The sequence below is a fragment of the Maylandia zebra genome, linkage group LG2 (assembly GCF_041146795.1).
Source record: "Maylandia zebra isolate NMK-2024a linkage group LG2, Mzebra_GT3a, whole genome shotgun sequence".
In the NCBI taxonomy this organism is placed as follows: Eukaryota; Metazoa; Chordata; class Actinopteri; order Cichliformes; family Cichlidae; genus Maylandia; species Maylandia zebra.
In genome coordinates, this window is record NC_135168.1 from 4,560,124 (window position 1) to 4,586,571 (window position 26,448).

General features: G+C 43.8%; 1 protein-coding gene across 8 annotated transcripts in view; it reads right to left on the bottom strand.

Annotated features, from left to right (window-relative positions):
• The window catches only part of LOC101474584 (ankyrin-2), a 93,830-nt gene extending 79,779 nt beyond the window's left edge, over nucleotides 1–14,051 (bottom strand). For 4 of the 8 annotated variants that reach the window (XM_076888441.1, XM_076888434.1, XM_076888425.1 and 1 more), the window contains exon 1: nucleotides 13,886–14,050. In XM_076888441.1, the coding sequence (XP_076744556.1) occupies nucleotides 13,886–13,909 (24 nt within the window). In that variant the 5' untranslated portion in view covers nucleotides 13,910–14,050. Of the gene's footprint in view, nucleotides 1–13,885 lie in introns of all 8 variants that reach the window. The other 4 variants (XM_076888469.1, XM_076888455.1, XM_076888460.1 and 1 more) reach the window with 2 other exon arrangements.
• Between the last annotated feature and the right edge of the window lie 12,397 nt (nucleotides 14,052–26,448).

The following is a 26,448-nucleotide window of genomic DNA, read 5'->3' on the forward strand; positions in this document are numbered from 1 at the left end:
AGTCTATTTATACTCCCCGGCTTAAAGGAAAAAACACTGATTTTTAAATCACCAACCATCAAAATGAGTACTCCTAAAAACCCTCTATTAGTCAGGATCTGATCTCTAAGATGATTTGGTTTGTTGATCAACACAAATAGTTCTTCTGTCCGTTTGACTCCATGACATCCTTGCACCACTGTGTACTATTGTAGGGTCTCCGTTATTGTAGGGTCTCAGTTATTGTAGGGTCTCCGTTATTGTAGGGTCTCTGTTATTGCAGGGCCTCCGTTATTGTAGGGTCTCAGTTATTGTACGGTCTCCGTTATTGTAGGGTCTCTGTTATTGTAGGGTCTCAGTTATTGTAGGGTCTCCGTTATTGCAGGGCCTCCGTTATTGTAGGGTCTCAGTTATTGTAGGGTCTCCGTTATTGCAGGGCCTCCGTTATTGCAGGGTCTCCGTTATTGTAGGGTCTCTGTTATTGCAGGGTCTCCGTTATTGTAAGGTCTCTGTTATTGCAGGGCCTCCGTTATTGTAGGGTCTCAGTTATTGTACGGTCTCCGTTATTGTAGGGTCTCCGTTATTGCAGGGCCTCCGTTATTGTAGGGTCTCAGTTATTGTACGGTCTCCGTTATTGTAGGATCTCTGTTATTGTAGGGTCTCCGTTATTGTAGGATCTCTGTTATTGTAGGGTCTCTGTTATTGTAGGGTCTCCGTTATTGCAGGGCCTCCGTTATTGTAGGGTCTCTGTTATTGTAGGGTCTCAGTTATTGTAGGGTCTCCGTTACTGTAGAGTCTCCGTTATTGTAGGGTCTCCGTTATTGCAGGGCCTCCGTTATTGTAGGGTCTCTGTTATTGTAGGGTCTCAGTTATTGTAGGGTCTCCGTTACTGTAGGGTCTCTGTTATTGCAGGGCCTCCTTTATTGTAGGGTGTCAGTTATTGTAGGGTCTCCGTTACTGTAGAGTCTCCGTTATTGTAGGGTCTCCGTTATTGTAAGGTCTCCGTTATTGCAGGGCCTCCTTTATTGTAGGGTGTCAGTTATTGTAGGGTCTCCGTTATTGTAGGGTCTCTGTTATTGTAGGGTCTCCGTTATTGTAGGGTCTCAGTTATTGTAAGGTCTCCGTTATTGTAGGGTCTCAGTTATTGTAGGGTCTCCGTTATTGCAGGGCCTCCTTTATTGTAGGGTCTCTGTTATTGTAGGGTCTCCGTTATGTGTAGGGTCTCCGTTATTGTAGGGTCTCCGTTATTGCAGGGACTCCGTTATTGTAGGGTCTCAGTTATTGTAGGGTCTCAGTTATTGTAGGGTCTCCGTTATTGTAGGGTCTCAGTTATTGTAGGATCTCTGTTATTGCAGGGTCTCCGTTACTGCAGGGTCTCAGTTATTGTACGGTCTCTGTTATTGTAGGGTCTCAGTTATTGTAGGGTCTCAGTTATTGTAGGGTCTCAGTTACTGCAGGGTCTCAGTTATTGTAGGGTCTCTGTTATTGCAGGGTCTCCGTTATTGCAGGGACTCCGTTATTGCAGGGTCTCAGTTATTGCAGGGTCTCCGTTACTGCAGGGTCTCAGTTATTGTAGGGTGTCAGTTATTGCAGGGTCTCTGTTATTGTAGGGTCTCCGTTATTGCAGGGTCTCCGTTATTGTAGGGTCTCAGTTATTGTAGGGTGTCAGTTATTGTAGGTCTCCGTTATTGTAGGGTCTCCGTTATTGTAGGGTCTCAGTTATTGTAGGGTCTCAGTTATTGTAGGGTCTCCGTTATTGTAGGGTCTCAGTTATTGTAGGATCTCTGTTATTGCAGGGTCTCCGTTACTGCAGGGTCTCAGTTATTGTAGGGTCTCTGTTATTGTAGGGTCTCAGTTATTGTAGGGTCTCAGTTATTGTAGGGTCTCAGTTACTGCAGGGTCTCAGTTATTGTAGGGTCTCTGTTATTGCAGGGTCTCCGTTATTGCAGGGACTCCGTTATTGCAGGGACTCCGTTATTGCAGGGTCTCAGTTATTGCAGGGTCTCCGTTACTGCAGGGTCTCAGTTATTGTAGGGTGTCAGTTATTGCAGGGTCTCTGTTATTGTAGGGTCTCCGTTATTGCAGGGTCTCCGTTATTGTAGGGTCTCAGTTATTGTAGGGTCTCAGTTATTGTAGGGTGTCAGTTATTGTAGGTCTCCGTTATTGTAGGGTCTCCGTTATTGTAGGGTCTCAGTTATTGTAGGGTCTCCGTTATTGCAGGGTCTCCGTTATTGTAGGGTCTCTGTTATTGCAGGGTCTCCGTTTTTGTAGGGTCTCCGTTATTGCAGGTACTCCGTTATTGTAGGGTCTCAGTTATTGCAGGGTCTCCATTATTGTAGGGTCTCAGTTATTGTAGGGTCTCCGTTATTGCAGTGTCTCCGTTTTTGTAGGGTCTCCGTTATTGCAGGTACTCCATTATTGTAGGGTCTCAGTTATTGCAGGGTCTCAGTTATTGTAGGGTCTCCGTTATTGTAGGGTCTCCGTTATTGCAGGTACTCCGTTATTGTAGGGTCTCAGTTATTGCAGGGTCTCAGTTATTGTAGGGTCTCAGTTATTGCAGGGTCTCAGTTATTGTAGGGTCTCAGTTATTGCAGGGTCTCAGTTATTGCAGGGTCTCAGTTATTGTAGGGTCTCCGTTATTGTAGGGTCTCCGTTATTGCAGGTACTCCGTTATTGTAGGGTCTCAGTTATTGCAGGGTCTCAGTTATTGTAGGGTCTCAGTTATTGCAGGGTCTCAGTTATTGCAGGGTCTCAGTTATTGCAGGGTCTCCATTATTGTAGGGTCTTTGCCTTACAATATAAACTGTTGTTGTGATTTGGCACTATATAAATAACACTGAACTGAACGCTCTAGACTGACGCTGCTGTATGAGCCAAAGCTTATCTGTCCATTTGATCCATATGTGTTAACAGTACATGTCTATGGGTTAAGTGGAGTCAAGGGTGCTTGAAAAAGCATCAGTCATTTATCAAACTTAGTTGGAGATTATATTTATTTCAAGTGTTTTAAGACATATATACATGTATATTTGAGTGCGGGCTATTAGGAATTGTTAAACCAATGAAAACAAGCACAGTTCACTGCATGAAATAGCCCTGCCAGTGAACATTTCACATGAATGCTCCTGACAGTTAGTGCTGCCCACATACTAAGGAAAAACCTAGAAAAGTGCATTGAGACAGAGCAGCTACTTGGACAATCACAGGTGTTCTTATGAGTCAGACATCTATAAAGTCCAGGTTATACATGCAGTACAAAGCTCAAGCTCACCGGCCAGTGTTTGTCTCTCTAAAACATCCCTGATAATAAATCCTCTCTGTGTATCACGCTTATATTTATGTCTGATTTATCAACCATATTTCAAACCTCATGACATGAAAGCTCTAAATGACGTTCCAGCAGAATTGCTTTTACTTAACAACTAATACCTTGAAAACGCTAAGACTGAAATGCTCAAAACCAAATGGCCATAAAAATAACCATGACGAGAAGGGCGAATGGATTACTGCTGCAAACAGGGCCCTACTGTGGATTACACCATCAATATCCTGCAATGTTTTAGAGACAGAGGCAGAAAGACCGAGGGGGAAGATTTAGGGGGGACTTATGTCATTGTTCAAATTCATTTCAGTTAGTCTCTGGCAGGAGATTCTTAATAACTCGGCTGGACAAGTCGATCAAGTCATGAAGTTATAAATGTGAGAGCCAAACAAGTTTGTTGATGAGGTTTCAATCACAGAGCTGCACTGTAGTCAACACTCTGTTGGTCGTTAAGCTAAGCTGCACAGCTTTGGATGAAAGATGGCTGCACAATCTATTCATTGCTTCTAGTCTGAATGACTAGAACACGGTTCAAAACTCAGTGAGGTATAATGATGTTGACCTCTCACTGTCATAAATATTCATTAGAAGTCATTGCAGACGTCTAACGATGCTGAAGTTCAAGATTCACGAAATTCAACAATAACCTAGGCTGGCTACAAATGAGGACGTTTAGGTCTGTAAAGAATAATGTCTCATTTAAAGGACATCAAGTGTTGGCCAAAGTGCTGAACAGAGGGACAATATAATCAAATAAAAGAATTAAAATAGATAAGATGAAAAACATTATAAAAACATTGTAAGACATCCATATATATGGAAAAGAGGAGGCATAAGTCTCGGCCTGCCGGGTGGTTTTTCAGGACTTGAAAACATTATTATTTGCAATCTAAAATTAGTGGATTACTGTGAATATATATGGAAGAAGTTGTGCTCCACCATACCTCCAATTCTTGGATGAGGACTTTTTGCTGTTTACTGCTAAATGTTTGCTGGATAATTGAAATCCACTTAACACACAAATACACATACATGTCACAGCTGGCGTGTTTGTGGTGCAAAGCTAAGCGCAGACACAGAATTTAGGTGAAACCAAAAGCGAACAGGGGTGAAAACTAAAACTAACACCTAAACTGGGAAAACTGACAAACAAGACATGGACATGAACGTGACCTGAACACAATCATGAGATATCTGAAATCTGACGTGACACAGAGGAAGAAAGAGGACTTAAATACACAGAAGGGAATGAGCAAAGTGAAAACACCTGGGAAACACAGCTGACACAAATTAACATGACGCTAGAGGGGAAATGAAACTAAACAAAGACTCAAAGACCTTACAAAATAAGGAGGAAACATGGAGAGACGTAGACATGACAATACGAGTTTGACGATGGAAAATGTAGACATGACAGACTGGGAGGCATTTATTATGCATATTAATGACAGCTCTGCAACATCTGCTATATCTCGCTGACCTCCAGTGCACCACATGAAACAATCACAAACACGCTGTGAGGCCGCCAAGTTCATCTTGACCCGCGGGACAGTCTTTACTATTGACAGAAAGATGTTTGAAGTGTGTGTAAGCAGCATGCTGTGGATATAAAGTCGCTTTTACTGCACTTTGCACATAGCTTTGTTATGTAACTAGGATGCTAGCACAAATGGTAAATGCAAACAGGCTGTTTCTATGCACAAATACAACGATGTATTCAGGGGAAAAATATCTTTTTTTTTTCTTTCTTTTTTTTGAGTTGTCTTTGCTTTTTACTGTTTCAAAGTCCACTGTGAAGTGCACTTTTTTTCGGGACTTCGTGTGACCCGCTGGTAATTTTTTAAAAACTTTGCAAGAAAGAAAACTGCGACAAAGGCAAAGAGAACAGCGCTTTAACCGTCCCGTATGGACAGGGGACGGTTAAGGGGAAAAATATCTAATTTTGTGAGCTCGTTGTGCTTCTGAGAGCCACTGACCACCGTTAACTGTTAAAGCCAATTTTACAGCAGCATGCACGTGGCTGTGATGTAAATGTCCTTCGGCGTCTGCTGAACAATCCACCAAACTGAATCTACTAATCACTTTTAGGTGTGTGTCCATGTGTGTGCTGGGAATGAAAGACAGGGCCTGTCAGTAATCCCATGTGATAATCTCCCTTGAACTTGGGTCAATAATGACAGCAGTGAAGGGTGGAGGGGATAGAAACACTAAACAACACGGCTCTAGCTTTGGAAGTTGTTATTTTGATGCCAAGTGATAACCTGCTCCAGAAGCATTAGCCGTCACTCGGAGGAATATGAGTGCAGCGTCTTTTCTTTGGTAAGTAGGGATGGGTACCGGTATAAACGGTAGTAACCAGACCGAAAAGCAGCGCACATTTCTGTGCTTTTTTTTCTGAGCTGTGACACACTTTAGATTCTAGCCAATCATTTTACGTTTCCGAGGATAGTAGGCGGGTCCAGGTACGTACGTTCTTTTAGAGCAGAGCTACAGATTAAAAATGCCCAAGGCGAAGCGGTCAAAAGTCTGGCTGTACTCCACAGCAAAATATGCAAACTCAGCAGCAACAAGTGCTTTAAGCTGATACTGTGATGCTGTCAAAGGAGGTAACTCCTTGAATCCGATGAAACACCTGGCGACGCATAGCGTTTTTTTTAAAAGCCCAGAAATGCGCCGTATTTGATAGCTTGCTGCGAGACCTCACACCGAGCACATCTACTGCGGGTGTGGTGCCTGTTGTCGGACCCGGAGTTAGCAACATCCCCAAGAACCCGAAGAGGAGAGTCCTGGCCCCTAGCCCTGCCAGTGTAGCAGAAATGATGAGGATGATGATGCAGCAGCAGCCGTTCTTCTCTGCGTGAGTAGCTTAATGTTGTTCGTGTGTAATTTACGTTGAGTAGGCTAACCACGTTATTACATTAATGCATGTAAGGTGAACTAGCAAACATCATCATAGCTACATGCGGCTGTCTTCTTGTTTGATGGCAGATACTCCCTTCACCCTGGCCAAAAAGGCTAAAATGACCAAAGGAAAAGTGGAAAACAGCTAAACATGAGAGGTTTAGGACAAAGTTTGTGTTTTTTCCATTGTTTAAGCACTGCTTCCAGCCAAGAGTGATACCATATATGCCCCATAGCTGCAGAAAAGGCTAACATTGTTATCTTTTTACAAAAAACAGCTGAACATGAGAGGTTTTTGGACAAAGTTTGTGTTTTTTCCATTGTTTAAGCACTGCTTCCTGACAAGAGTGATACCATATATGCCCCATAGCTGCAGAAAAGGTTAACATTGTTATCTTTTTACAAAAAACAGCTGAACATGAGAGGTTTTTGGACCAGTTTTGTGTTCTCCATTCTTTAAGCACCGGTTTGAGCACCGTTTAAGCACCGGCAGCGTTTCAAAAGCACCGGTTTGGCACCGGTATCAGATAAAACCTAAACGATACCCATCCCTAGTGGTAAGTCATTGAAATTGTATCCACATAACTATGCAAACGTCCCTTATATTTACTATATGAATCAACCTAAAATCAACATGTGCAGTCAAACTGACCTGTGTCCCATCCATCTCCTGTGTACACAGGCTAGGGTTGCTGGTGGGCTGACACTGGGTATGAGGCAGGGTGCATTTGGACCCAGTAGCATTCTGCTGTGAGTGCTAGCCACTGCACTCCAGCAGTAATAATCACAATCGGTTGTTGTTAAATGTAATAAAGATGATCAACAACCAGATAATCAAATACAACGATTATCTACTTTCTTTTTTACCTGCTCGTCCGTGTGAGAGGTGGAACTAAACCGTTGCTTTCTGGGCTCAGGCATCTACTTAGTGCAGTGTGTTAAATGTATCATTGCCAGATGTCAGTAACTTTGAGACTTATTAGAAGTGACGCAGCAGTAGTAACAAAAACCCACATGGTTACTTTGTGTCTGTTCAGTGTTCTTATGTCCTCCACTGCTTCCATGTTACACAACGGTAGCATCGAGCGATCCAAACTGACACCTATCTCTTAATCAATATTCAGTACAGACATGTTTGCAGCAGCCTTTCAAGCTACAACACATCAGTGGTTCATTGTGTTTCAAACATTAAATATCACAGGTTACCATTACGAAGGATTTCACTATTAAGACTCTTTGTTTGCACCAGTGCACAGCGGTCCACTGTGTGCTTGCATGTCGTATCCTGCTTTGTTAAAAGGTACACCTATTGGAATAACACCAACGTAGGAGCATTTTGTCTCTGCCTGAGAGACTGCAGACAGCATCCCTGAGCAAACACACTGCACAGGAATGCAGCCGACACTGCGTAGGTACATCTACACACAGCAGGGCTATTTATGTGTGTGTGTAACCACACAAGGAGGGGAGGTATAAGGACGCATCAGTGCTGACTGCGTACAATCAGTGGTCACATTACTGACGGCAGATTATCAGCGGAGTCAAGGATGGATTGAGGAGGATCCCTCAGCTGGGTTTAAGCCGAGGCGAGTGACAGCAGCGAGGATCAATTTTCCTCTGAAAGCTGGCTTGTGCTTCGTGTGATTTACGTGTGAGGGTGCAGCACGGGCTCCATGTGTCGTAAAGAAAATGCATCTTTTTAAGAAACACGTGTCCTTGGTGGCAGCACTAAAGACAAGTTGATGATGATGATGAAGGTGAAAATGACAGTTTCAATGGGGAACTTCTGCAGTTCGTGTAAAGATACAGTCTTCTTCAGGGCAACAAGCTGAGATGACACCAGACGATGACAATGAAGCAGAGGGGATGGAGTTAACTGGTTACCGACTGGTCACGCGAGAGCGATAAATGGGTCTAGCCTGGTACCTTGCGCTTGCGTTCAGCCCGTTCCCGGGAGCGCCTTCTCTTCTCTCTGGCTTTCTCCAGAGCCTTCAGATCCGGAGGTTGGTCCATTTCAGACCTGGCCTTCTTAATGTGAGCAGCAGCGTGAGCCATGACTGTCCTCTCACTGTTTGCACACGCAGAAATCTACAGCTCTTAGATCACTCAGTGGTCCTCTCAGAACGCTAGCCTCATTAACAGAAGAGACCCGCCGTCCAACGAAACACCCCCCTCTCCAGGTGACAAAAACGGGAAGAATCCTCCACTGTCTCTCTGCAAACACTGTGAGTGGCACTAGCAAGCCTGCCTCCCTGCTGCCTGGATAACTGCATCTGAGCCCAGGATGGAGAGAGAGGAGGGGCTGCCTGGCACACGCCACCAAGAGGTAAGCTGGAAGACCAATAGAGAAGCCGGGAAGAGGCTGCCCCTCCCTCCACCACTCGGGCTGCAGAGGGAGCAGCAGATTCTCTCATTATACGACCCCCCCTCCCAGTAAACCAGAAGGGGAGGTAAACGCAGGGGGAGGAGCTGGTAACAAGAAATGGGAGGAGATACAGAACACGGAAGTCAGTGTGTGTCCTTTGGAGAAAGAGCAAGGGAGGTACCATTTCAGCAGAGGGGGGGACCTGCCCCTGTCAGCAAATGGTATAGTCTGCTTGAGCAAACACACAGAAAAACAAATGATAAAAATGCAATGCATCCTTTTATACATGTGATGCAATGCAGAGTATTAGCACCACTGACTCATGTGAGGCAGTAATAATAATAATTAATGTTGCAGTACGCACACTTTTCATGTTTAAACGTAAATAATCCTCATTAACACGAAGCATCGCCTCCGTTTCCACCGCGACCTCACCCTTTTTGCTTTTTAACACAATGGCGCCCCCTCATGTTCTGTCCTAACACTGCAGTGAAAAGTGACAGTATGATACTCCACAGACAGTCAAACGTATATTAAAGTTAGAATTAGAGACGACGTGAAACACACGATCTCCTGCCCCCTGTGAAAAGAGTGGCTCCTAACCTGCTCAGCATGTTACTCACAATAATTGTATTAGCAGTGGGCATCCAGCAGTGTGGAGATTCATAGCAGCAGGAAACCTGGAGTAAATCTGCCTGGTTACTAATCTTCTCCAAATCTCCCCCAACAGAGCGGAGGATAATCTGCTGAGGGTCTCATACTGGAGCTGCCTCTCCATGCTGAGAATCCTCATCGTCAAATACACAAAAACACACATTCCTCGATGGACTGTGGGAGCTCGTCAGACTCTGACCCCGACAGAGCTGTGACCTCTGACCTCTGTGAGTGTCAGGAGGCGGCAGGTCGGTGACTGCTTCAGAGAAGCCCAGGCTTTGAAGCTGTGCCACAGCCATGTGTGATTATGAACACCAACATGTGCATCTTACAGTGGTTCAGTTGGAGCTTGTTATCTACTGTGTGTTCACATGTGTGCATTTGTGCATTTGTTGCTGCCTTGCTCAGAGGCTCTGGGGCTTTAATTCATCACCGCTGCTAAAACAGAGGAATGACTTTTGAAATCTCATCTTTAAACACGCCTGTATTCACTGAGAGTTGTTTGGTAACAAAGTTATAGTATTAGTTGTTTTGTAAACAGCACTTTGTGGTAATGAAATGTGTATATGAATAAAGAAATGTGCTGCTGCTCAGACCGAGCTGTGCTGTGTGAGCAGTAAATGCTCCAGCTGAAGCTAAAAGACTCTGATAAATCAGACTGAGCAGGTCCAGTTACAGCTCTGAGTTCAACAGCAGTCACTTCATGAAATATTCATTTTCATTGGTTTCCATGTTATTAATTTCATTCCTTTATATACTGTTGCCATTATTGACATATTTGAAGCTAATGTTCTTAGTTTGAACGTCACATTTTCGTGGCGTTGCCTTCACGTGGGCAAGAATTATTATTAACAACTACGCCGTTCTGGAACGAGATATGCTGAGCTGTTGGCATCATACAGGCAGAAAGAACGGACAAAAGAAGAACGTGAAAAACACCAAAATTGGAAGAACAGCGTCCTAATTTTCTACACATTAAAGTGCACGTTCTTGTGCTTGAATAGAAAGACATCTGATTTTCACACAGATGATTTCAGTCTGATCTGTAGATAGGGCTGCTCAATTAATCGGATTTTAATCTCGATTACGATCTGGGCTTTCAACGATCATTAAAAATGACTGAGCCGATTATTAGCCCCTCCCTCGTGCTTCACTCTCGCGCACCTCTCTGCATTTTGAACACGTGTCACAACGATTAAGAGCAGCGGTCTCCGACCTTTTTTGCGCCACGGACCAGTTTATGCCGGACAATATTTTCACGGGCCGGCCTTTAAGGTGTCGCGGATAAATACAACAAAATAAAACTAGTACCGGTACCGAAAAAAAGAAGATTTATTCATAACACACGTGAAAAGTCCCAGGAAAACCGAGTAAACGATAAAAACGATGACAAAATAACGCTGAAAACCGATAAAAACCCTGAAAAACAGACATTTCACACCTGAGCCTCAACTCTCGCGGCCCGGTACCAAACGACTCACCGACCGGGACTGGTCCGAGGCCCGGGGGTTGGGGACCGCTGATTAAGAGGACCCGAGGGAAGCTAAGCAGAAGTTATTTGGAGAGGAGAGTGACTGCTGTTGGTTGAAAAGAGGTAAAAAAAACTTCAGTGGTTTGGAAACATGGGTTCAGTCAGACGTGGATCAAGTAGACACAGTGTGTAAACTTTGCTACGGTGTCATAGCTGCACCACAGAGCAACACTGCAAAGTTCACTAAACATAGATGTTTACATTTGTCATTAATTTCTTATATTGCAAACATTTGCACTGTTATCAGTATTTGCACACTATTTAATATTATTTTTTAAAGTCATTATTCAATACATTGTTATTGTTAACCCTTTAAAGCCGGTCAGAGCAGCACGCTCTGTTTTGCGTAACTATTTTTAAATCCCTGTAGAACCTGAACCGTGTAAGCTAGCGCAATAATCTGTTTTGCGTATGGAACTTACGTCTTGTGCCATCAACTTGTCCTCGGTCATGGTTTCCTTCCACATAAAGCTTTGCAAAAACTGCATAAAAAGCTCTTGCAGGAACAAAAACATAATATTCCAGAAACACGCTTTGCCGATCTGATCAGCTGTTCATAACACTTCCCACATTGAAACAGACGTCAGCGCGAACTGTCGCATGTCCGCCATTTCCTGCCCGAAACAGGAAGTGACGTCATTTTTGCGGAAAATGTCGTTTTTTCACTTGTAGGCCTTAAAAGCCTATACTGGTGTTTTTATAAGTCATGTTTGACTTTTCTGAATAGTTTCTGTGATGCTTAGAACTCAAATTGCACTGCTGGAAATAGTTTATTTTGATGCACCTGCTGTTTTCTTTGCAAATTTGCATCATAAGATTGTTTTTCGGTTTTTCTGCAGTATATAAAAATTGGTGTATCTCCAAAATAAAACTATGAAGACACTCAAAATAAATTTCCTGTTGTTGTAAACTATTTTTTTTTTGCAACTTTTTTGTATTTAAAGTTTTGAGGGATAAAACTCTTAAATTTCTCCAGGTAGAAATATATGTAAAAAATATGTAAAAAACCCAAAAACGATTTTAAATTTTTTTTGTAGTTTATTGCACTTTTTTGCAATTAATGTAATTACTATGCACTTAATGCATACATATTATTAAAATTAGGGCTATAACAGTTGTATTGATGTATAGCAACTTGAAATGCTCCTACAAATGGCTCCACAGCATGTAAAAAAATAATATAAGCTCTGGCGGACTTGGTTCTATGGTCGGTCTTAAAGGGTTAAATAAATATCGTCAAATAATCGAGATCTCAATTTCAGTGAAAATAATCGTGATTATCATTTGTGCCATAATCGAGCAGCCCTATCTGTAGACACAAACTCATTAACGGTCCCGCCCCTGGCCAGTCACAAGTTCAGGGTGTTGTTTGCAATTTACAAAGTAGAGCACAGAGCTGAGACGCTCCCGTGTGCATGAAAGGTGACCTATGAGTGCAGTAAATGAAGTGTAACGTGGAGGATTTTAGCTCCATCATTTTCCTCGTGTGGCTGACAACCACGTTGGAGTCACGTGAGTCAGAGGAAATACGTTAACTTATCATTTTTCACATCAGAAACACTCAGAAAACCAGATTATTCCAAACAACAGTGGAAAAGAGGAGGACACAGGAGTGAAGAGGCCGGATTAGGGTTAGGGGTCCAGTCCACACCCACCAGGCCTTCATCCAGGACAGAGCTGACTCCAGCATGCTGTCATTTCTTCATATCTAAGTTTGACTTAGATTGAGGAAAAGAGAGATTACATTTAGGTTGAAACAACCTTTTCTCAAGTCCAAGCTTCCTCAGCTAGCACACAGCACAGAGCTGTCTCACTGAAAGCTTTCAAGAAGAAATCCAGTGTTCATCATCTTTAGATATCACCTCAGTGTCGTCTGTGTCAGTGCTTAATGGAGGCTGCTTAGGAACAATCTCACCACCGAGTACCTTCAAGCCTTCGTTTACAACAAGATTTATTTCAAACTGAGCCTCGGTTTCACAATAGCAATGCAGCGGCTGCTTTCCATCAGTTATTGCCTAGCAACAAGGGTGTGGGGCATCGTCATGGTGACAGTGAAGAAGGGGAAGGTAGGCTCACCATGGGGGGGTCTGGGATAAGCACATCCCTTGAGTTTCATTAACAGACTCTCCTGAGCTCACACGAGCATAATGAGAAGCTGTGTGTGTGGTTAACACGGAGAGTTTCCTGGTTCCTTTGTCTGTGTGGAAGATAATCAGAACAATCAGGAGTCCTCGTCTCACCGCACAGCGGACACAAAAGGACAATCACGAATAAAGAGAGCGAGCGGGTGCGCCGAGGGCGCTCGATTCATCGGTCCCATTGAGCCAAATGAGCCGTCCCACAATTCCCCTGAGGCGGTGATGACATCACCCTCCCTGCTTCACATATACTTCATCTTTACCGTGTCCCACTTTCTGCTCTAACGTGGCATTAGAGAGCTGTGCGAGTAAGAAAACCTAGCTGGAGAACAACCCCGTCCAACATCAGAGCCTCAACATGTTCCACTCGATCGACGGCCCTGAACACAAACGCGCCTCAAAGAACTGAAGTCCAGTTTACACATCGAGAGCTGACGACACACGAGCAGTTAAGCCTTCTGTGTACGTCGTCTCCAGTCTGCTTTCACTCTGGGAACCACCACACTCGCAGGGTTCATTAGGAAGCCACGACTGCTACAACTCTGCCAACCTCAGCTTTATAACAAAGTCTGGTAACATAATTATGTGCATGCTTACACAGGCAAAGCAAAGCATATAGTTTAGCTGGACAGGAAAACGATGAATTTAATTTTTATTCCAACAATAAGCAGCTGTAGGCCGAACCCTGGAGCTCCGTCTGTGAATGAAAACCACAAAACCTTCTGCTTTATCTTTATCAGCATTAGTTTACATTGTTTTTAAGGGTAAATACACAAAGTTTTACTAGAAATTGACTCTGATTTAAGTTGTCCTTCCTGGCCCAACTCTAAGCTAGTCCGTGCTATTTGAACCAACAGTCAGTGTCACAGGTGAAGAATCCACAGCATTAGATGGAAGACTGCAGGTCTTTGCACTGATTAAAGAAGAATTCAGTTCCAGTTTAGTACCTGTCATAAAGCTCAGTGTCACTGTCCCAGTCCACCCTCAGCGCTTACCTGGCCTGCTGCTCCTACCACCATGCCTGCACTCGTGGGTGCTCCAGAGAGGCCACAGCACGCCGGGGTCAAATATATCCACTGTGTCCCGGCCACTCGGGGTGTCCGAGCCAAGACAGAAGGGGAGACGAGGGGGGGAGGCAGAGCGGTCCTGCGACTCTGTGAGTGGATTAGTGTGTAACACGCTAGAGGTATTAACACACTGCAGCTGACATGCACGCAGACACAAACGCATGCACGCACACTGCAGGGCGTGTGCATTCTTACAGGGGATTACGGGGACAAAAATAGAGGCGACTTCTCTGCTGACCTAGAATCACAATGTTGTGATGAAGACACAATGGAGAAGAGACTAGCCACGCCCACTCCCACCACACACACACTGTGTAAACACAACTTGTTGCAGTATCCCTTGCAGACAGAGAACTGTTATTTAGTTCGTTCACAACTATTTTCTAATCATGTGCCTGAAAAGCAAACCTGCAAATCTTCTTTGGCACTGAAGGTCACTGCAGGGCGTGGCTACAGACACAGCAGAGCCACCTATGGGCCGCAAAGGTTTTAAAAAACCATCACTTACCATGATATTCATGAGAATAAAACCGCCAACATACAGACAACAGATGTAGCTGCACTGCGTGTTGAAAATCAAGAAAGACACGACACCATCCACCACCATCCATCCACGTCTGGGGCCATGGTGTGGAGGAGCAGAGACCTTGCTCTGCCAGCCACCTCCTCCAGCTCATCCAGGTGAAGACAGGCGTTCTTAGGCCAGCTGAGAGATGTAATTTCTCCAGCATGTCCTGACCCTACCACAGGACCTGCTCGTGGTGAAACATGCCAGAACACCTTACTCACTAGGTGCCCAAGATCTGGATTGTGGTGCCCCGGGTACCTGAGCTGGCTCTGGTTCTGCTGCTCCACTGCTCCGAGTTCTCCCAAGTGACTGAACTCCTCACCCTACCTCTGCGAGACCAGTCACTCTCTGCTGCTTGCTTTCTGTCACTACCCAAAGCTTGTGGCCATAGGTTAGGGTAGGGACAGAGACCCATTGGTCTGCACTTAGCTCTCTCTTCACCACAGCAGACTGGTACCGTGTTTGAGCAACCTTCCCTGCACACACAAAGATCCTGGTCCAGATATTTCACAATCACAACATAAACCACACTCTTCACTCTAATCCAGGAAGGCTGAATAATGTGGGTGGAGCATACTGTGCTGCTCTTCTTAACGATGGGAACCAACATCCCCGTCAGCCGATCCACAGGCACCGCCCAGATCTCCACGAGCCACTGCAGAGGCCTAGCAACCAAGACAAACCTACAACATGCATGTATTCCAGGGCCTAGCGGTGGGGTGGGGTCACTCGTTCCCCTCGACCCCAGACTGAGGAGATCCTCCTTCCTTCTATTTAGCAGAACAGTAATATCCTTAGCAGCACACCCTGTTCCACGCCCTCGCCTGGTTACTTGGTTCAGCTACTCCCAGAGTCAAACTCTGCTAAATGTCAGCTGCTTCCCTTCACCTCCTGGTGTCCACCAACTTCAACCACTACCACCATCACAGGTACCAACCACCTTCCAGCTCCGTGCCTCAACGATGCAGGTTTACAATATTGTCCGTTCTGACCCCATGTGTCAAAGTCCTCCTGGAGGCAGGAACTGAATATGTTGTGGTCCGGGGCCTTAAAATATGTTTGGGTGTGCCACGTCTGTCCAGCATCCTCCCTCCAGGTCTCAGTGTCAATGTGAGGGCTGAAGCCTGCTTCAGTCAGCCTACATTAGCTTGTTCATACAGCAAATAAACACAAGCAAACTGAGAGCAACAGATAAGAAGAAGAAGAAACATCCTGCGTTTACATACAAAGACACTGGTGAACTTTGCTGCTTTTGCTTTACAACTAATAAGACTGATTACATGATGTGTTGTTGTTAGTGTGCTTCAGATTTTTATATTAAATATTTTGTCTGGCCAGTTATCACCTAGTAAAACGCTCACAGGAAGTTAAACTAAATTGTCTCCCATATCTCAGATATAACAGATTAGTGTTGAGGCCGCCAGTTAATCAAAACCAGAGGATTTACTGGCTTTATGAGGTTTGTTGCATCATTCTGTGCATCTGGGACGTTACTGATGCACTGCAGCCAAATGTTCAGCGATAACGTTTAAAACGACGGGTACAGTTTGAGTGTTTTACACAGATACTTTTACCAGGTTTCACACTGAATCTGTCTCTCTGATCAGAGCAGACTAAAACATCTGTAATCAAAGAGTCTATCTGGCTGTTACAGACAGGAAGTTGCTGTTCCACAGGATCCAGCAACTTCCTGCTGGACAGGTGTGATGTTCTGCTTTCTGTTCTGACACGTTTCGCCTTCCTGTTATAGTAACGATGCACAGTCAGCATTTAGATCCCAGGATAAACGAGATGTGTCAAAAATGCCTCATTCGCATGAAATCGAATCACTTTCTCCAAATTCCTTAAAAATGCAAATATTAATATTAATGTGCACAATTTTTTTAATATTCCAAAACATGTTTAACGATAATACCTAAAGCCATGAATGCTTGACTGCCCCGGTGTGTGCTGCTGGCAGATGAATGTAACAACACATCTTAGTCACTAGGTGTCGACAAAACTAAAGCAGCGTCACACCACAGTCCAGCGTGTCACTGTGCTGGAGGACTGCAACAACACAAAACAGGCAAAGCAACCACACAAGCCTGCAGAATCCTTCAGTGTATATCAAACAGTCAACACAGGAGCTGCACTGTGGCTCACAGCGTGCATCAGTGTTCAAATAACACATGCATATCACAACGTGCAGCAAACAGCATGTTATACACGTCCAACACATGCATGGGGTGGTGGTGCCGCTGGTGGAGGGGTGGCTGGGGATGGAGGGGCGTGACCTAAACTGGGGGGGTCAGCTGGTGAACTGGGAATACAGACTGAGCAATGACACATGAGGTCATTTCACTACACGATAACACAACTTATTAGGATTTTGTTGTGACAACCTTCATTTTGCCCAACATACTGTGGTGCGTCAGCACACAGGGGTCAAACTAACTGCTTCACATTAAGACAGGTACTGGTGATGTGTGTCTCAGACCGAGGTCGATGCCTTTGACATGTTTGGAGATGAACGGTGTCCTGACAGAGATTCAGAGATGAGGAAAGGAGTGGACGGGCAATAACCAATGCAGTTACTTCAGAACACACTTCCTGCTGGGTGTTACCTGCAGCGGTTTTGAATGATTGCACTGGAGAAGACAAGAAGAATGCATTGATCATTTCAGCTGTGTCAGAAATCTTCTCCTCGGTTTTAGGAACCAGTAACAACAGTGTGCAAACCAGTCTGCTGTCAAAATGCAGGATTTATATTTGGATCTGAGGAAGTGACATTTAAACATGAACGTATATACCGTCCTTTACACTGCATTATAATAACAAGTGTTTTTGCTGCATGCCGACTCACTTTGCTTTAGGGTACGTATGTACGAGTATGCTGAAATTCTTTCTTGTACAAATATTAGTACAGACTTTTAAGATGGACAAAGTTAAGAGACAAATGAACTGAACGGGCTGTTTATAGATCAGATCCGGAGCTCCTCCACTTTGCATGCTGATCCTTGATCTTTGGGCAAACACTGAACCCTGTTAGAGTAGAAAGGATCTATATAAGTAGCTGTCTAATTCTTAGATAGTTAAAAATGTTAGACAGTCTCTGCAAAAAGCAAATAAACACAATAAAGTAAAATCAAACAATGAAAATTCTATCAAACATGAATGAACTGTGAATCCAGTCAGGGTTATACAGAGTAAAAGAAAGAAGAGCGCAGCCCAGAATATAAATCAAAAGGTTAATGTGGAAAAACGTCTTCAGTCGACGGTCTCAGTCTAACCAATTACACTGTCAATACCAAACCAGAGCCGTTACCCTTCGACCTCTCGAGTGTAACTGATTAAATTATAATGTCATGCCTTCATCTGAACTCGAACAGAGACCAAAGCATCAACAAACATCTCCAAGATAGAGCATTGCCTTGTATTGTGTTCCCATCGGTCACTTCTGGGAAGCGAGTGGAGGAAGAACACGAGGTGCAGTGGAAGGACTGGCGTAACAAGGAGATCTTTCTGTGGCGATGAATGGACCGGCCTTTCTGCCGTCCTGGTTTCAGTGAGCTGGCATGTCTGCAATGCTGCTTCCTTATGTATGATGGGCCTTGTCATTCCAGTTCATCCTACCAGCCACGTCCTCAGTGTAACCCAACGACACACACAGAGTCTAGAAAGTCAACACCCAGCAACACGAGTGAACACACACACACACACACACACACACACACACACACACACACCTGTTTCTAAGGGATTTTGTTTGCAGGGAAGTAAAAATGTTACCGATCAGCTCAGTGAAGCAGGCTGAAAGCTGTAGTCTAAAGGGCTTTGACTGCGCAGTGAGTCTAGAAATGCAGTCAAAGTATCACAGTGGTGACAAACTGTCATGTTTTCATGTTCATTACTGGTTGATGGTGATGCAACTCAAATTTCATTGTGTTTTTAAATGCAATGAGTGACTTGGTCAGCACAGTGGTAGCACCGTCTCCTACAGCGATCGCTGTCAGCTGATGGGGCGTCAGCCAGGTCGTACAGTGTTGGGGAGTAACAGTAGGGTGACCATATTTTGATTTCCATAAAACAGGACACTTGGCCCAGTCATGGAGTTTCAATAATACTGTTTGTTTAAAGAAAATGTTAACATATTTAAAAGATGCCTCCTCTGTGCGGTTAATGAATGGTGAAATAACAAATGTCATATAGGCTTTTACAAGTCAACAAGTGCAAAATAAAACAACAACTTAAAAACCTCTGGAATGAAATAATGTTACAGAAATAATGCCTCATCTGTATAAGAACAATGACCAGTGAGGTACCAGTGAGGTACCAATGAGGTACCAGTGAGGTATTGTGCAATGGTTTCTGCTTCTGCTTCTTCCAGTCACAGTATGATTGGGAATATTTTCCCTGTTCCATGGTTACTGAAGTCTGAGAAATGCCACAGTGCTGGATTTCATTAGCTTCAAGAGTGACAACAGCTTCAGTCTTGGTGCACTGCTGAAGTTTTCAGCTGTGTTAAAGTCTAGAAATGCTGCTTATGTTTTTCTGTGTCCATGTAAGCAACAAGATCTCCGGCACCTTTGTTAGACACACAAACGTTACGTTATGTGCCAGCTCTGCACACAGAGCACTGCGCCTCCCATTTATTCCGACCGGGATGGTACGAGGGAAATTTCTTTTGCAGTTTTTCTAAAAAGATGCGCTTTGGCATCTTTTTAGCGCACCGCTCCACGCTCTGTCCCGTCTGTCAGCGCGGAACAACCACTTACAACACAGCAGTTCAGGGATGACGCTGCACATATGGGTCCTCTGTAGGCCTATCCGGTCGTTCAGTGATGACGTGACGAATCCTACTTCCGGGTCTAAAGTAGTCTGCGTTTAATATGGCTTTTGTGTTGTTAACATGTTTAATGTTTTGTATTTTCTTCTATTTGATCTCAAAAAGCTCCTAAAACAGTCAGTGATCACTGTTGACCTCCCTCGGCTTTTATTAATGTTGAGAGTCATCTGGGGGGTGGGTTTAGGTGGTAAATTCTTCCCAAGCCTTTTTTTTTTATCTTGTTGCTTTACCCAGTCTACCAAGAAAACTGAAAAAGTGACTGACATGTATGTCGCACTTTTTCAGTGACTGCTCCCTTCGAACCCTTTGAACTATAAACTACACTTGATGTGGATTTTAGACACTTTGTCTACCTCGTGTCCATGGCCATTTTAGAATCACTAATTAACCTGCCTATTTAATATGCCGTCTTCAACACTATAGATAAAAAAGTCATGTACAGCTTGCACGTACTCTACCTTTTATTTTTTGAAGTAAAATTGTGGGGGAAGCACACTTACATTCTCACCTCTGCACCTGAGTCTCAAGCCAACAAGATGAGGCCTTTGAACAGAGCACCTACGGCTTTAGTAGGAAAGAGACCCACAAGTACAAACCCGTCAACACACACAACTGAAAGGTACAGTCAGGGATGTGTGAATCAACTAAATGCAACGAAGTAACAGTAGAAAATAGAAATATATGTGACTGCAATGAAATCAAAACATGACTAAGCAGAACATCTCTTTAAAGGCTGCTGACCCTTATACCTAGACCTTAAGTTAAAGCAAAGCACCTCAAACTACACATCTTAACAAATCCCCAGAGAACCCAAAGGTCATACTTCAATCAGAAAGTCAGGGGGGAGGCAATCTGCTGCAGAGGTCAGACCCACAAAATGAAAGTCTTTTGAAGTCGGGTGTGGGTTGTGTGTGGTCTTCATGCTTGCTGAGGCTGAGGTCAAACACTCATATCCCCAGACACGGCCAGAGGCCGATTTAGCTTCAGTGGTTACATAACTTACTACAGAGCACTGAGGGATTTGTGCATTCGTAGCGTATTAAGCCCACATTATTATGGAAACTTATATCATGTATGATTAAGCACAAGTAAAGTACACTCATGTAAATAAGCTTTTTGTGTTTATTCTTTGACATTATCTTTTGGCCAGAGACGCACTGTGAGAGGAGAGTAACAAGTCACATCGACCTGAGGCCACGCCTCCAACAGTACAACAAGTGGTCCCAGATCCGTTCACACAAACACATGTCTCTAGGTGCTTTATATTGTAACCCTACAAAATCATACAGCCCCCCATTGAGCAAGCACTTGGCAACAATGTGATGGTAAAACACTGTTGCAGGACAAAACTTCAGAATAACCAGGTTCAGGGACGCCAGAGCTGGGAGCAGAGAGACAGGACAAAGGCAAGCTACAGGACAGAGAGCCCGAGTTTAATTACTAAGGATTAGTGAGCACAGAGTTAAAAGAGACGAGTGAAGAAGAACATTCAATGCATCACAGGAAGCCCCCAGCAGCTTTTTATTAAAAGTACCAGATGCTAGTGACTGGGCTAAGAGCTACACTAGCTAATCCTTTGAAAATGTTTTGTGGCTGACTCAACAGGAAGTGACCAATCACACGTAGGTTACAGTATGAAATAAGCTGCTATATAAAAGTTTGTACTTCATCTGTATGGGGTTGATTAAGTAGAGAGAGAGCTAAAGAAACACCGCTATAAGTAGCAGCAGGAACAGGAAGTGATGCTATACCGCAGTGAGAGCCAACACAAGGGACCTGCAATTGCAAATTAAAATAGATTTAATATTGATGATGTTCACATTTATGCATCAAAAAGCACTCCAGTAAATACTTCTCAAGCAAGTGCTCAAAACTGCAATATCAGGAAAGTCAAATGTAGTGGCAACAGGCATCTGTAACCGAACGTGGAGGAGGTGCGTCGACAGGAGGAAACAGCCAGACATGCCAGAGCCGTAGCGCTGGCCAAGCAGGGTTGCTGGGTGAATTGAGAGAGTGTGGAAAAGAGGCAACTCTCATGGAGTGAAAACTGGGGCATGGAGTCTAACAGACTAAGTTTCATCATCCGAGCAACGTACGATGTGCTACCTTCCCCAATAAATCTGGATTGAAACCAGGATCCTTTTTTATGTAGCTGACAGCTGGTAACTGTGCAGGGGCGGGTTTAGCAAAGTGTTTCCAGGGGGCCAGGTAGGGCATTAACAGGGAGAGGGGGGCACAAAGAAATACTTTTCTTTCTTATTCTCATTTAAAATATCTCGCTTTTATTAAATAATTATCTGAATCTTGCAAAAAAAGTTTTTATCTGACGTAAAATGTATAGAAATCATCAATATACCAACAAGACTGTACATCACTGTCACCACAGCGTCTGTTTTCATTCAAAGGCTTTATGGCTTTAATACCTGGTGGGCCGGTGTGTAGTGAAAATCCCAGTCCAGCCCTGCAGGTTAATACTGGCAGTGTCACCATGCCAGCTGACTGGATTTCATCATCAGCCAGTGTTGTTCTTTATCAATATTACCAAAGTTTACCATAAGGCAGCATAGAAAGTATTTACTTGCTTTCAGGTTTCATTCAAATATTAGTCTTTTCAGTTGTTTCTCCACTTTTTTCCTGTTTCAAAATCAAACACCAGTTTGTGAGAAGATTATCTTCTTTTTTTAACAGGCAGATAAAGTTTTGCATTGGCTAATTTGTCAATTGTTTGCTACAAATGTTCGTATTTTAATATTCAAAAATGTTTTTGCCCAAAACATATGTGCACTATATGTCAGTAAAAATACTATGCAAATATTGCTGTCCTTGACTGCTGAATAAACACTGACTGATTGTATCTCTTGTACTTCATCAACGCAGTATGTAAAAACTTTGCACTGTAGTGGTTAAAATCTCATTCTAATAACAGTTAAAAGCACATTCGGTTATTAGGTTTATAGGGTTATTGAATTATGGTGAACTGCACATTCCAGGGTGGCCTTTTGTTGTGGGCAGTCTGAGGTACACCTGTGCACTACTCATGATGTCAGATCAGCATCCTGATGTGGCACACCTGTGAGGTGGGATGGATTATCTCAATATAGCAGATGTGCCCACTACCACACATTTGGACTGATTTGTGACCACTGTTTGGGAGGGATGGTTATATTGTGTATCTGGAATGAATTTTAGGTCTCTACGTCCATCCCATGGGGAATGGGAGCAGTAACAAAGGTGTTGGGTTTATATTTTTGTTCAGTGTATGTTCCATGGACCATGAAACAACACAAACCAGGCTGTTAAACTCTGGCATTCTTCAGTATCACTGCCCCCAGTACCCAACGTCTTCTATCCTCTGACCCAGAGACGCCCATTGATCCAGGTGCTCCCTCAAAGTGCGTCATTAACGGATCAATCCTCTCATCGATAGGCTCTGTAATCCTTGGGATTGGTAGCTGGAGCTGTCACATGAGCATCCGTACTCAGCTAAGAGCTTCTGTTGCTGCACCAAGCGTTGGTCAGGTGCCATTAAAAACATGGACACCGAGACGAAGTCAACAAATGGCCTCAGAAATGTGTTGTGACGTGAGCTTCACACACACTACAGCTGATGTGCTAATGCAGCAACCAATGACGTGGCTCGCCATGAAAGACATACCTGCTTCCACGTTTCTGACCTTTGTAGGGTCGAGTTTTGTCAGAAAAAGCAGTTTAAAAGCTTGTGTCTTCAAGACATGCCTGTATGTAATACAGACCTGCTGAGTTGTATCACCTGACTTCATTCATAAATAAAGATTTGTTGCAATCATTATAATGTGTTTGTCTCAGCACAGAACTCCAGACTAACCTTAATAAGACTTCCTGTTTACATGCAGGAATGTCTGTCAATCAGATAATTATTGGACAACAAGAATTATCTTAAATCAAATGAAGGCTACAAATCAACTTGTAATCAGCTGAAACAGCTCAGGGTTTTAGTTCTGCTTTGTTACCATTACATTAACCCTGTGGTCTGTTAATTAAGACAGATTAGTCTCATTTAACACTGACTGATGGTGTTTTGTAGACATCTGGTCTAACGGGCACACTAACAGTTTAGAGGAAGACATGTTGAAGTTAAATACGTACAAAGAGTCTCAATACACTTTGAATTCTACATGCATTGTTCAATAAAGGCTTTTAGCTCATGTCACTGTTAATGAAATGATCAGCTTGCAGACCAGCGCTGGCAGGAAGAGACGACGCTGCCCGGCCCGAGATGTCGTTTCAGATGTTTTCTTTTGGGCAGCGAGGCTCTCGGTTGCCATGGTGATGCCTGGGTGTCAACCTCAAAGACCATCTGTGTTGTTGTTGTCTGCCATCCAAAAGAAGAGGCGGCACGGACGGGTCAAACACAGTCGCACACACTCATTGGAGCATGATTTAAGTTCTCGATATTATTTGCCTGAGAGTGAAAAGTGTGCATGAAGTCCACTGAGACCATCTGCGGCTTCTTCCTCATCCAAAGGAAACAGATGATTAAACAAAGCATCAGCCGGGAGTTAAAATAACTGCCTTAACACACGGTACGTGCAGCTCACCAACCTTTCTTTGTGACAGACGCTGACAGCATGCTTCGTTGACTGAAACAGCTGATCCTGTGGAGTCTGTCGGGCATTTTTGCACAAACACACGAGCTTAATCTCAATCCTGGCTGTAGCCTAAAACTAATCCTAATTCTCCCCTCAACCCTTGGCTCAGCAATTATGCAAGGCCCAGAATCTAAATGAAGAGTAGAAAAGTTTCTAACATCCCACTGAGACAGTGGGGGGGTCCCCGGATCAGCTGGGCGCAGTGGGCTCTTCCTCTGCATCCTCCGAGTTATTTCCAGACAAATCAGAGCAGACAGGAGAGAATTAACTCAGTGTGTCGAGCTGGTCCACAGCAGCGCCTGTTAGAGTGGAACTTCCCCAGCAGTGACCGCGACCACTCAGAATTATTACTCCAATATCACCACTAACCACACCCACCACAGCCCAGCGTCCTGTTAGTCTGAAAGTGTTGGATGTAAAAGTCAATCTGAAAGAATATCATCGGTTACATGGACGTCACCTGAACACTGAACAATAGTCCAACGTGTGACTGTGTTTGTGCTGTAAAGACTAACAGGGAGGAGTCTGGGCGCCTGACCTTCATGCTGACACTCAGGTACTGACTGTGCTCATCATGGACTAAAACATCACACACAAGTCAGGAGCCCAAACGTTTAGAGATAACTTAAACTGAACAGTTAACTCGACTATGAAACAATAAGAATAATCGGTGATTAATGGGGGACAGGATGTTGGCAACATCACAACACTGTGAATGTGTGGTGATGTAATCAGACGCCACCTTTGTCCAACCAGAGAAGAGTAAAAATGTTACATAGTCCAAAGCCTTGGTTCAGCAGCTGCTTTGAACTCTGACTGTAACAAACACTTGACTGTTTTCATTAATGAATGAAACTAATTATTGGCCCTGTGTTTGCTGTTTACACTGCAAACTTTCTCAAACACAAAGAAATAAATAATACTATTAAAAAAACATAAGAAAGTTTATTCATGAGTGTGGAAACACAAAACAAGTCTTTGCTTAAATAAAGTTTAGCTCATCGAGTTCAGGAAAACAACATCCTAATGCAGACTCGTTCCTCACAGTCTGGAAACGACGTACGAAACAGATCTTTATGTGTTTAGATGCTTTAGCCTGACGAGGTCAGGGCACCAAACCACCGAACACTGTGACTTACAGTGGAAGGAGCATTTGTGCGCTCCACCCTGGTGGGTAGATCGTCTAGAAGAAGCCCAGGAAGTTGGCTTTAACTGATCAGCGATGAGTCACGGATGCCATTTATAGCCCTGCATCTGAGAGCCAGACCAATCTGAAGCGACTCCAAGAGAAAACATTAATTTAATTAATACGATTTATTGACTTGTTAATTATTAACTGTCGTTAACTCTTTAATCAGTGATTCAAACCCTGAGCTTCAGGGTCTGATCATCATCGCGCACGGTGACTCAGAGGGTTACACGTCGCCGCGTTTTGACATCATGTTATAGACACGAATGAAAAAACAACACGATGTCACCTTCTTCTCACAGCTGTTTTTTTAAAGATCTTTGTGTTTTCATTGTGTTTGAATTACACATGTCAGCATTAGTCACAGTGTTTTTGTGTCGCTGTCAAATAAATATTGGGTTTCAGTTACAAACACATTGTTTACAAGATTTCCTTCAACAGTCACGTGCACGGTTACAGCAGCTCTGTGTTTCACACTGACATGTTTAGGCTTTCATAAAAGAACAAACTGTGACAACCAGCAGCTTCTACAGTCAGCTGGAAAAATGATGGAGTGCAGCAGCAAAACACAGCGCTTCAGTTACCCTGCACAGCACAAATCTCAGCTCCCATAGGTCTCCATAAGGGTGTGTCTGTGTGTGTGTGTGTGTGTGTGTGTGTGTGTGTGTGTGTGTGTGTGTGTGTTGCAGTGGGCCCGTGCTAGCATGGGGGAGGGAGCATATCAATAATTCATCCATTGATTCTAAATGACCCCCCACTGCCAAGTGCTGGCCTCTGCTTCCAGCATCACATTTACATTGGCAGGTTCAGCACTGCTGCCTGCTTCAGACTGAATCACTGCAGCACAAAGACACAAAGACACAAGTTGGAATGAATAAAATCAGCATCTATTCCTTTATCACTGGTTTGTTACACAGGAGAACAACGTCGGAGCTCCAGTAACGCGTAATCCGATTACTTTTTTCAAATAACGAGTAAAGTAAGGGATTACTATTGCAAAAACAGTAATTAGATTACCGTTACTTTCCCGTAGGAACGCTGCCTTACTGCGTTACTAAAACCGTGATTTTTTTGCGAGAATGTCTCACGACAGTGACGTAAGCGAGTGCGCTGTTAGTGACAACAGCTGTGTGCAGATCAACAATGGATCACATATCGAGTGCAGAGAGAGTATGAGCGTGCAGCGTTTAAAGCGTGGAAGTACTGACCTTACTTTGAGTTTGATTCCATAAAAAGTGACAAAAACATTAGTGTCCGCTGTGCGTGGGAAGAAAACTT